Source organism: Aulonocara stuartgranti (genome assembly GCF_965226115.1).
Source record: "Aulonocara stuartgranti genome assembly, chromosome: 19".
Taxonomy (NCBI): Eukaryota; Metazoa; Chordata; class Actinopteri; order Cichliformes; family Cichlidae; genus Aulonocara; species Aulonocara stuartgranti.
Window position 1 is genome coordinate 1,777,278 of NC_138955.1, and position 12,821 is coordinate 1,790,098.

General features: G+C 43.3%; 1 protein-coding gene across 8 annotated transcripts in view; it reads right to left on the reverse strand.

Moving 5' to 3' along the window:
• The window catches only part of esrrb (estrogen-related receptor beta), a 45,008-nt gene that overhangs the window by 14,839 nt on the left and 17,348 nt on the right, over positions 1 to 12,821 (reverse strand). For 6 of the 8 annotated variants that reach the window (XM_082515241.1, XM_082515240.1, XM_082515238.1 and 3 more), the window contains 3 exons: positions 7,694 to 7,819; positions 782 to 892; positions 135 to 296 (listed from right to left, as the gene is read on the reverse strand). In XM_082515241.1, coding sequence (XP_082371367.1) covers positions 135 to 296; positions 782 to 892; positions 7,694 to 7,819 — 399 coding nt within the window. The remainder of the gene's footprint in view (positions 1 to 134; positions 297 to 781; positions 893 to 7,693; positions 7,820 to 12,821) is intronic. The other 2 variants (XM_082515235.1, XM_082515237.1) reach the window with 1 other exon arrangement.

Genomic DNA, 12,821 nt, shown 5'->3' on the forward strand with positions numbered 1-12,821 from the left:
GAGTGCATGTTTATTTTCACAGAGCAAGTTTAAAACTGAGGGCAAAGAGAGATGAAAGAGGAAAAATAAAACAGTATTGAAAAGGAGCATGCCTTGAAATAAGACAATAAGAGAATATTTTATATGTATTGTACCTGGGATGTGTTTAGCCCAGCCGATTATGACCACCAGCTCGCGGTCAGCCAGGTCACAGAGCGTGGTCAGAGCCTTGATGTCACTCTCCGGCATGGTGGGGTCAGGCATGGCATAGATCTTCTCTGGCTCTGCCACCAACAGGTGAGACACTATCTTTGTGACTGGATTGAAGAGGAAGGAGGGTGGGGGTGTCAAAAAAAAGGAGAGGTCAAAGGTTATTTCACCGTAATGCTTAGAGAGGCACACAGATGTGCAACACTGATATGCATGACAACATGACGAAACAGTAGCATGGTGGTCCCACCTTCCCTTTTTTTTGCCTGTGTGTGTGAAGGAAACGCGACATTGTGCAAAGGAAATTTACAGTGTGCAAAAAACATGTGAGACAGGAGTGTCCTCGAGATCTCTCACTCTTTAATATCAGTCATCTGTTCAGAGACTTATCGTAACTCGGCTCCGAGCAGAACAATACGTGGCCTATATTTACGACAAACGAACTCTCAACTGTCCAAACATGCAACATGATGGAGGAACGCGAGTCTGTCCTAGAATTTTATCTCAGTTTTACTTGCTTGCTCGCCTGGTAGAGGAGAGGCAGCGGAAGAAAGAGACAATGGGCTATTGACGGGGGGTGGGGGGTACTCACGAGGCTTTTTGGTGGGAGGAGGGAGCGTCAGGCCCAGGTACGGATTGTTTTCTGTGTCCAACCTCCTCTTGTACTTCTGTCTGCCCCCTCGCACACGGTCCAGACGAACCCCTAAGAAAGAAAAGATAAGACCGCCGTGTAAATTGTGATGAAGTTGTAAAGACAAAAATATAGGATTATGGTTCAAAATTACACCCTCACATATTCTATATTATAATATATTAAAGTAAATGTGAGCTACAGTGCTGGCCTTTAGCTTGTATGTAAGGAATATAAAAGGACTACGTAGAGGTATAAAAATGTGTCCGTGTGTATGAGCATACTTTCAGTGTGTGTGTGTGTGTGTGTGTGTGTGTGTCTGTGTGGGGATGTGTCAGAGTCGCGGCAGGCTTCCCATATGTGGTCCATGCCTGGCTGGTCTACTGTGACACAGCTGAGCCCAGAGCAGGTCTAAACATATGAATATTTAACGCAGGGTCAATGATCTCACAGACTGGCCCTCTAATTATTTAGCTTTTGGGGTGAGGCAGACTGAATACTAATTAGCTGCCAGCCACTTGCCTCTTTGCTTGTGTGTGTGTGTGTGTGTGTGTGTGTGTGTGTGTGTGTGTGCTCAGGTGTGTCCTTTTTCAATATCCACAAACAGAAACTTAACCAGCCAACAAGCAAAGACATAGTCACACATACAGTGTACAAAGCATCCACTGTCATACTGCAGATAGATAACTAGGTATTGCTTTCCAATAAAAGACCCTTATTTCACCCCTCTTTCACAGGAGTAGCACCGAGGCCTTATCATCCGCAGCCACACCTAGGGGGCCAGGTTCCACACTGATACTGTAAATGTCAAGCTGGCCTCATCATAACATAAGTTATTTATTATCTCATTATTTGATAAGAATGTTTCTATTAAGATGTCTTTTCTATTCTATTAATTTTCAACATTGTAAACATATTTCATCTGCGCCGTTCTATTCATTTGATGCCACTCGGCAGGTATTTGGCCATTTAATGAAATTGTATGCAAACATTTATATCCTGCATGCCCTTATTTGGAATTGTGTCACTGCCACCGGACAGTCTAAACATACCGGCTATCTTAATCCAGCTGAGAAGGAGAATCTGTTCAATTTACCTTGTATGCATAATGTAACACCACCACCCCCTTACACAGACGTGCAAACAAATTTAATACTAAAGGTTGGATGAGGAAAAAGGCTCAATGAAATTCTTGCGGTGGAGGAGGAGTTAATTTGTCAGCCTCCCGTGTCCTTTGAGTGAACAACACCCGCAGCTGGAGCACTTCCTTGATGATTTCATCACTTTATAACAGGGAGGACGGTGTCAAACCTGGGCATTGTGTGGCCACTGCAAATGAGCCTAATACAATTTGCCCATCAGCAAGTGCTCTTGGAGAGGATGAGTTTGGATGTGTCCCATGCGTGGCGATTGGAGGTCGCCCGGTGAACGGATGGGGAAAGGGAAAATCAGATGATGTAAGATAGAAGTGGTGGCCTTCATTTAACAAAGAGGAATTCAGCAGCAGATTTATGCAAAATAGCTGATTTTTATATACAACAGACACAAAGCCCTACTCGCTCTCTGTGTGAATGGGGAGTCCAGTAAGTTGTATTAACATGTAACTATGAAACAAAGATTTTTTTCTACTTATATAAATTATTTGATTCCCTAGAAACACAAATCTGATTAGGACTGTCTTTCAATTTCCTGACACTGACAACCTACTAACCTAATTACCCCCAACTCCCAGCAGAGCCTATCCTTCCCAGTGAGTACCAGGGAATCATCTGACATCAACTACCTGTATTTCATGCACAAGCGTGGATACTTGGTGACAATTTATTTTTTATGTGCATTGTATCAAGCAATCAATTCTGGCAGTGTTGTGGGCTACTGCTTAAAAACTTTCTGCATTAGCTAAAATACCGTTATTCTTGGATGCATGTCCTGTCAAATGTGCTATCACCACTTTCTACAGTTTCTTCCGGCTCTCCAGATGAGCTTGGCTGCTGCCAGGTGGCAACGCTTCTGCTCTCCGTGTTCCTCTCTGCCGGTTGAGTCGTGTGGCTGTGTCAGCCAGCATAAAGCCAACTACGGAGGTAGATGGGTGCCTCTTTTAATTAGAACAGTCCTGGCCATAATTAACAGATGCTGACAGGAATTAAAGCTCCGCACTAACCTGTCTCATTTTACTGTCCAACAGGGCCAGACACAGGCAGAGAGGAAGAGAGAGTGATTAAGAGCAGCCAGACAGATTCATTCACTCATGCTGTCAGGTACTATAGCCAGGACTTTTATAGGGGCCTTTGTGAGGTTCATATGCCCCTTTGGTGACGCTTTAAGCGCTCCGACTCTGGCCAGTCTGTTGTGCTCCCTCCAGAGTAAACAGTAGGTGCGTTATAAATGTGCAAAGCGAGTTGAGTGCCACCTCATCCACAGTCATCTTGCTGTTTTATGGCCCACTACACAGTGCGGCAAGGGTAGCAGCGGGTGAGCTCGGGTATCATCTCTTCAAAGGAGGGTGCTCAGGGAGGGGGCTTTTGGCCAAGGCGGCTGGCATTTGTGCACGGATTAGCACAGGCCTCGAGGTGGGGGCTGGGGCCAGCTGACCTACAGCTCTTCTTTCTCTCCAAAAACAATAATAATCCCCTTCCGAGCACACTCCTACAAAAGGGCCTGTCTTCACTCACTTTATGCGGTAGGGGTCCTTATTTTGAGTCCCTCACCTGTTCTGGGTGTCTCTCCCTGGGGAAAGTGTCAGGATGTCTGGGATGGTTGGCAATGCCAAGGGGGGCTTAGGCGGTCCCTATTTTAGCTGGGAAAATCAGAAGGCCACATGGCAAGGCATGGTGAACCTTGCCTTTCAAGGAAGCCGCCCGCTAAACTGCCGTCAGCACTATTTCAAAGGGCCCTCGTTGCCAGCTTTGCATGCTTCTAAGTGCATCGCAGCATTTTTAATCACGAGTGGTGATGAGCAGGGGTAGCGGAAAAATTGTCACGCATTGCCCCCCGTCCTCATCTGCTGACCCCAGAGGCTGCCATAGTGACACCCTTGTCACATACTCCATTTACAGGTTAGCTACAGTATCCCTCGTGAGCTGACATCCTTGCTCGTACTGCTAATTGAAAAGACTAAACGGCACTTAAACCTCACTTCAGAGTCTAAATTAAACTGTTGAAAAAACATTTCAAGTGATGTTTGCCACAGTGGAGGCCTCCTGTTACTTACTTATTTCAATTATAGATCTTAGAAGCAGACTGGATTCATCTTACTGGTGCACACAACTTTGAAGAAATGACGTTTAGTACTTTACTTCACTAAACATTTTTTTTTCCATTTGTATGTTGTGCGTTTTACTATAACTGACTGTTAGAGCTTGTTCTCTGCATGAAAATGTATTGCATATCAGTACTAGGGCTGCCACGATTTGTCGACTAGTCACGATTACGTCGACTATCAAAATCGTCGACGACTGATTTAATAGTCGACGCGTCGTTTGAAGCTTTGTAAGATCGCAAAAGACGCAGGAATAATAGCAGGATTTAAGAGTGTAATAACGGACTGAAACAGAAGATGGCAGCACTGCATGTACAAGGATGCCAGCTGCCGTTAAACCCCGAAGAAGAAGAAGCAGCTGTGTCCCAGAATTCATAGCGCGGTCCAGCTTAGTTTCCAACAATGGCGGTAGCTAGTTAGTTTTAATATTACTCTTATTATTCTTTCTGGGTCACAAAATAAACGTTTAACATATTTTCAGGCGAGAATGTAGCTGTGTAAACCTCAAATATCGGCTCAGTTTATCAGGACACCACATATTTTCAAAAGCGCTCCGACGTTTTCGGAGACGTCTGTTACCCACTAGCTCGATAGCTAGCCGGGGGCTAGGTCACTAGCGCCGTGAGAACACCGGACTCCCGGCAAATTGTTTTCAAACCCACCGCCGTCTTTCGCGACTCAGGTTAAATATATATGAGTCACTTAGATAAATTAAAAATGTTGTTTGGCTTTTTTTTTTTGTATTTTATTTGTTCCTGAGTAAATCGGTTTGGCTGAGATTAAAGTTATAGTTTTTACACAGCTGAATAAACGTCAAGCAGACAGCTGATTATCAGAAGTGTGAGATGCTGGAGAATATACTCCGGTGTCCTGTTATATTTTAGATAGCAAGGAGTTTATTAAACTTTACCGAAACAATCTGCAAATTTCATTAAAATTGAATAAACTATCATCTTGTCTTTATTTTTAGTTAGCACCTTAAAAGCTTAAAGCTGTAAGCTAATGATAGTTATATAAGAGCAGATGCTGCTGGTGCAATAAGCTGTAGTTTTACGTCCAGTGGATGATGATCTGATTAGTCGACTAATCGCATAAATAATCGGTGACTAGTCGACTATCAAAATAATCGTTTGTGGCAGCCCTAATCAGTACAGACACACTCCTTTGTTCAGCAAATCTTCACAGCTGTCGCACTGCTTCCTTGCAAAACCAGACGATTCCTTTAACACACAGTATTCCAAAATTAGGACAATGGAACAAAAAGCTATTGTCTTTGGTCAATGCTGTGGATGTGCAGATAAAAATATATATTAACTTTACAGAAATGGTCGATTTTCTTGAGCTCTGAGCAGCCAGTAAGACTAGAAAAAGCACTATGTAAAATATACCTGCCCATTCTTGCATGTGGAGGCATGTACAGTAGTGTGAGTGTGCGAGAGAAAGGAAGTCGTGGTGGACAGCAACTGCCACTGAATGATGTCAGTCTAATCTCTCAATACTATCTTGTCTTCTCTCTTGCTCTAAGCTCTGATCTGTTTCCATTGATCAGAGGAAAAACCTGTTGCATCTGACATTTGATTAGTCTATTGATCACTTCCTCCTTTACACAGTCAAGGGAAAGTACAGCTACTCAACACAAGGTTCAGGCAGGCCTCCTGTAATCGGACTGCTGATCTTCCAAGACCATTTTCCTTATGCCTCCTATCCGGTTTCCAATATTGAAGTGCCAAATGTGGCTTTAGTGGCTTTGCTTTCACAGGTGTACCCACACAGAACAGAGACGTGAAATCTTAAGTTGTTTTATTTTTTTGTTTAAATCTAGTGAAGGATTTAAACTTATGTTTCTTTGGGGGGTCAGCAATGCACTTTGTTGGGGCTATAAAGTTATAATTAGGCAATTTTCCATTGAGACACAATGTGACCTTTCTGCAGTAATGAAAGTAAGTTGCAACCAGAGCCACATGAGCGGTTGCCACCATTTCCTGAGCCGACGGCTTCATTGAGCTTACAGTCGGCACAGACCACGTGTCTCTCTTTCCATTTAGTCTTGGTGACACAGCCCCAAGACAAGAGCTCAAGCAAACACTCGTTTTCTTGGTCACAGCCAGCATGTTTCATAATTTCGACTGTGACAAAAATCAGTTATATGAGAGGGATCTGTGAACACCAGCACATGACTTTAATCACGCACAGTGACAATAGCTGCCGTGCGGTGATGACAGCCACTATGTAAAGGAGAAGAATTATTCTTATTCTGATAATGTGCTGAGTACACAGAAGAGTGCATTAGAACCTCAGGCTTAGCCGTACTCTGCATATTCGGGTTTTACGCTCATTTTTAGCCTGACCTGACACCAGTCATTCATTTATAGCAACGGCTACATATTTTTGTAGTCTCTTATTCTCCAAGGTGATATATTGGCATAAATTTTTCATCAGATAGTAATGCGATTACTCTGTCATTCTGGCATTGAGGCTTTATCTGGCTGTGCACAGTCCAGCAGATTCTGTTACTGGGTTGGGATCCATACGGGCTACGACTCCGGCTTCAGGTCGCGACTGGGTATGTATGCATCTATAAATCCCCCACTCTCCAATAGAAGAGAATAATGGGATGAATAAAAGCAGAGTATATAAATTTCACGGAGTTTGGCAGAGAATTTAAAAGTGGACGTTTTAACTGGATTTAATTTATCTTCGATTTCGGAGCTCTTATCTGGCAAAGCATTTATACCACCGCCCAACCGTGAGGGATGAAAAAACCTACCCTTCCTGCTTTTATCTGCACTTAAGAGAGAAGCAAAATAAAAATGAGTGAAAACAAAAACAACACTGCTTCCCTCCAGATATTGTCATTTCTATGTTATTTGTCTATCTTTTATTTTATTTTATATTTCAAGCAAACAGCAAATGATAAACTGACAGAAACAGAAAGAGTAAGGGAGGTGAAAACTCACCCACTAGTGCAGTGGGATGAGGGAGAGTGGACAGGTGCCTCCGCTAGAAGAGCAGCCAAGGTTTGTGTCTCGGGGGAGTCAGTCAGTGGGGAAAGGGAGGGGGAGAGAAAACCAGCCAGACAAATCCATCGGAAGCATGTTTAATTGTCACTGAATTCCCTGTTGGCGTGACTTTAAAAAACCATCCGCAGGAAGAGAGCTGAGATGTTCGGAAAACATTTAGTGGATCAATATGGCAGGGAGAGCTGAGACTGTTGCGGGTGTGTGCTCAGGGACCTGGCCTGAGCCTTTCCAAGTGGAATACTGTTACATTTCTATTACTCAGAGGCAGGGATCAAGCTATTCAGCATATTTCTGTCCCCAACTCAACTGCACATTATTTACTGCTGTGTGGATAGGAGGGGGAGGACAAGGGGCTGGGAACTGTTGTGCCGGCCAGCTCGTTTTATGCATTTCTCACTGTGGAAATGCATAAAACGAGCTGCTGCAGGAAAAAATAACATGGGCCTTCTTGGTGGGTCATAAGACATCAGGCACGCGATGATGATGTATTAGACTATTGTTGATCTGATCAATTGTTTTTGTATAAAGTGTGTGCTTCTATGCTACAAGATCTATGCTACATGAGTGTGTAAGAATAATAAAAAATGTTCTTACTCTTCTTACCTTCTTTGAGCATCCCCACTTTGAGGCATTTCATGAAGCGACAAGCCTGACATGATTTGCGTCTCCGTTTTGTGATCTCACATTCATTTGTGGCAGGACAGCTGTATTCTATGTTACCTGTGAAGAAGAAGAAGAAGAAGAAGGAGAAGCACAGCTTAGCACCAATGCCATATTCAAATAACGAGTAGAGTATAAAGTACAAGCATTTTGGACCTGATGCTTAGCTGGGTGCTCCCAGTAAATGCAGAAAACACCATCATTGTGTTTAGATGGTCTATTATATAATAACCACTCTGGTATGGGCACCTGTTAATCATATAGATTCTTACAGAACCAATTTCTATGTGCCCTCCAGTGTGTGGAGTACCTTCTAGTACTGAGGTCCAGAGTCTGAGGAGAGGTGGTGGGGGCAAGGAGTAAAGGGCAAGAGGTTAGGGGTGGAGTGAAATCTAAAACAGTCCTTTAGGACCGTTCAGCAGATGCCACTCTACTGCAACACTAAATTGGTCTCATTAATTCTGTGCATGTCCCCTCCAGGCCCCGGGCGCAGGCCATGTCCCTCTGCGCTCAGAGGGGCCTGCCACTGCTTCAATAGCAGGCTAGAGAGCCAGACACACTGCCCCTGACCACTTTACATAATACTCCTGCAGACCCAAACCTGTTGTTACCACTGTTGCCATTGTTGACTATTTACATAGTGTACAGGCAAGAGGCCTTATGCATTATTCAGCTGCAGCGTCTGATTCCAGGACGGAGCAATGAAAAAGAGTTTCATTGCTACACAATAAAAGCGCCGGTTCCGCACTACTCTAGCATTAGCAATAGGAAGGGCAGGGTATGTGAGGCAGTTCCTCCGCTGCTGCCTGATTCCCTACATTTTACTGCATTCAGGGGTTTTCAATAAAGGGTTTCAGTGTAATGGTTGCTTCGGCCTAGGAATTTGAATTATCCTCATCTTGAGTGGGCTTTTAGCTTGAAGGATTTTGACATTGATATTTTCTAAACTTTTCTTTTAACCTATTGTTTGTCTTTTCCAGTGTAGTGCTGAAATAGATTGACATCTAATGTCAGAATCGAACCTAATCGTTATAATTCCCACAACATAAACATCCTTATCCATTAAAGTGCATCTAAGCAAACAGGACGTAGCAAACGTGCTCTCCACCCACCAACCTCTTCCAAAGGGGGAAGCATTTCCTTGTGTGTGCGCACACCGTCCAGACACATTCACACGCAAGCACATTAGGATTGCACCCCGACGTCCTGAAGCTGCACCCCAGCTCTGACCCTGAGTTCACATTTCTGTACAGAAAGCTGTGTAATATTCCACTGGCATTCCTATGCTAGCCCTCTAACATCCTTTGACAGCTTATGCAATTATGTTAACATTATTGGACAGATCAAGTAGAGGGTCCCAAGATGTTATAAAGAAATCATTATGCTAATTCTCCTCTTCTCTTTGGGGTTGGGGTAAATAAATGTGTGAGGCAAGTGGCTGATGAGCTCTGATTGTCTTTCCTCTGTCTGTTTTCTCTGTTGTCATAGCAGAACCAGACCATAATAATCCTATCCCTTTCTCATAATCTGGCAGGAGGCAATCAGTGCCGCCCTGCACAGAAGTTAATCTTCTGAGGCTTTTTTCTGTTTGTGTTTCCATTACACACTAACCAATCTTTAATTTTGATGTAAAGCACTAAATCTAAAAAAAAATATATCTTTCATTTGCATTTCACTAAATTATACAATTAGGAACTTGTGGACCGCACACCACGATATGTTGCAGGGCTTATACAGCACAGCTGACCCTGTGTGGTGATGCTTATGGGTTGTTGTTTTTTTCTTCCTCCTCTCCGTTTCGTTTCTCAGGGGATCCCAAGGACACGTGCACAAACCGCACAAACCACACCTGGCACTAACTAAGTTAGCCCTTTGATATCGCACACTCCAGAAACAAAAGCAAACATGCGAGCCCACACTTCTGCGCTACCGTATTCACCCCCCCCCAGCCGACTCCCCCCCACCCCCACGTTCGTCTGATGTTCTGTCAGAGGGGGCTTCTCATAGCTCAAGGCAGAGTGAGAGGTGGATTAACTCATTTTTCATCCCTACATTTGATTTATATTTAGAACAGGGATTGTTTCAGTGTCAGCACACACGCAACCTTACCAAAGTATCACTTTCTAGCATGACTGCTGCTTCTGACCTGTTATTTTAAGTCAATATAAGTGCAGAAGAAAATGCTAACGGACATAATAAATGAACGTGAATGTAGACAAAAATGTAGCTTTGCAATCATGTTTAAAGCACAAGACTACAGCACGTTACGAGTCCCAACTCTATGGCAGATCTTTTTTATTACACGTAACTCATTATATTAACTGATTGCGTTAAAAGGTTTGCTCCCATCAGCAGTTTTGTAAACACAGACGTGAAAAGCATAAAGCTTCAGTTTCACTTGTATGTGGTCATACTCTTAACCTACATTATATCCAAAATAATGGCTAATTAGGTACTGACCCTTAAATAGTCAAAGTGAAATGAAGTCAACTAAAGTTAAAAGATTTAAATATTTAATTTACTTGCATAGACGCCATAACTGAATTATTATCGTCTTTGCTTGAGTTGTCTTCCTAAAAAAATTAATAAAGTATTTTACTGGACTGTAATTCAGCGGACTTAACTGTATTGAGTTATACTGAAATTAACTAAACTGAACTAATATCAGGGCTCAGAGGGTATAAAAGAGAACAGATGGCTGAACGGCTCTAACAGTCTCTTTTGTCTTTTATCTAATAACAAATTGCACTATACTGAACAGGAGTTAAACACAGACGGTGACAACAGATTTAATGGTGTGCTTGTAATAAATGTCATACAACAGATCTGCCGTTCAGAAACGCTGCACAGATACACTGGCTGCTAGAGCGACTGTATGGCAACTTTCATTTTCTAAAACGAAGCGCACTGGCGGGAACCCCTTTAACCCGAGGGCCATGCTCGGGGGTTTATCTGTCTTTAGAGAGGTTATGGTATGGTTACCAATAACATTACAGAGTGAAGGGAGAAGAAAAAGATTTGCCTCCTTCTTCTCTTGATAAGTATCTGTCTCAATCTATTTTATGGCTTTTCAGGACCCATGCCAGGGCACAGAGGGGGAAAGTCAGGTCTTGTAAGTAAATTACAGTAAAATGGCAGGTATTTCTCATCAAAATCTAAACTGACTTTTACAGGCTTACTGTCAAGGTCTGTTACTTCATATAAAAGAGGGCCACTGAGTTCAGTCGGTTTTCAAGCAATTTTGCACTTGGGTTCAAAATGGGAAGAAAACACGGTTCAATAAGACATTTATGCTTTTGATTGGTGGGGCGCGCGAGGTGCAGGGCTGGAGGTATGATTAGGGCGCATTGAGAACAGGGGTATTTCTGGGATGGATGGAGATCTAGGTTGACTTTAATTTGGGTCTGGCCTTGACTAAAGCAACTATCTCCACATATGAGTTCAAGGGGCTTTTAAACTGGATGAATAGGTGGCAGAAGATGGATGTGCCATCCGTGTTTGTTGAAAACGGTAGGGACGTGGCCTTAAAAAAGCACAGGCCATAAGAGAACTGAAGCAGTCTGAAAGGACAGGCGCACACATTTGTGCACACACTCACTGAAAATAATATTTTATTTATATAATAATAATTTAAGCCTGCGTTTTAATAGCATTGTCAAGAATAAGTTGCTAAATCACAGTTACACAAGGTGAGCACAAGGTGATAAAGAAATTGTCGTGTACACGGTTAACATTAACTTCACATGTTTGCCCTAAGTGTTATAGAACAATGTGAGAAAGGGCTGGGAAAGACAGCTCCTTTGTTTTCTTCTCATTAGAGAGGGCCGTCTCACACTCCACCCTTGACTGCCTCGTTATTCCTTTAATTAATCAGTTCTCATCAACGGCACCCTCTCATTCTTTTCAAGGGCTCTACATCCTGCTCTTTACCGCTTCCATTTTCCTCTAGCAATCCTGCATGTGTTTCTTTCATCATTTCGGAAGGATTTTACCGCCCCCCCCCCCCCCCCCCCCCTCCCAAAAAAAAAAAAGAGCCCTGCATCCTCTGCCTGGGACCCCTGTCTGATTATTATGCCATTAAGCCTCTCCTCCGCTCCTCTGAAAGAGCAGCAGGCTCCCTCTCCAATCTAAAGAAGTCCTGGGTTTTTTTCCCCTCCTTTCCCTGAAATTACCCGGCGACGCGTGCCTGAGTTTCTAATTGGCATGCCCGTCCCTGGAGACGGCCCCCTCCCTTCTTCCTAATGAAAAGCCTCGGCCTTAATTACACTTTCCAAACGCTGATTGTTATTGACAAAACTCCTGTGGCTCGGACAAACGACGGCAGATTAGCTCCATTACAGGCAGCCCTCCAAGAAGAGAAAGAGAGGGATTTCAAATTGACAATGCAAAGCGAGGGGGAAAAAAGAGGAGCATTCAATTTTTTCTTTCCATGTACCTTGCTCTTAATTGTTTGGGCCGTTGCTCCACTTAAGACGTCTCATTCTTTCCCGATGCCTCTTTTCTGTCCCATTGTGTCGCCGTCAGTGTACTTTTAGTGAAGGGACAAAAGCCCAGTTATGTTACTTGAGAGAAAATGTTCATCTTTTGTCAATAGACAGGATTGCTGATGGCAGCATGGGTAAACAGGAGGATTTGGCCTAATGCTTTTGTTTGCCTGCAAAAGGTACATAGACTGTCTAAAGCTGATAGGGAAGTAAGGTCCAAAATCAACACCTAGCATCAAGACAGGCAGCCTGCTCTCCATTTAATGCCCGCAATTATTTGCTGATGAAAAAATTCCCTGAAAGCAGCGGACAAAATGATTGTTTTGTTTCACCTTAACCAAACCCTTAGGTTCATTTGATCTGTTTTATCTAGTTTGTTTTTCACTGAATTTATTCCACGACTAAGCCAGCACAGCTTAGTTCTGGGCAGCTGTGCCTGTTGTGCAAATTTTTTTTTTCTGCTCAACAACATCTTCGTCGCCCTGATTAATCTGGAGCGGAGCGCACAGTTTCACAGTGGGGGGCCTTTCATTGCCTCTCCAATGAGAAGCTGTGATACATCATGCCTTGCAGATAGA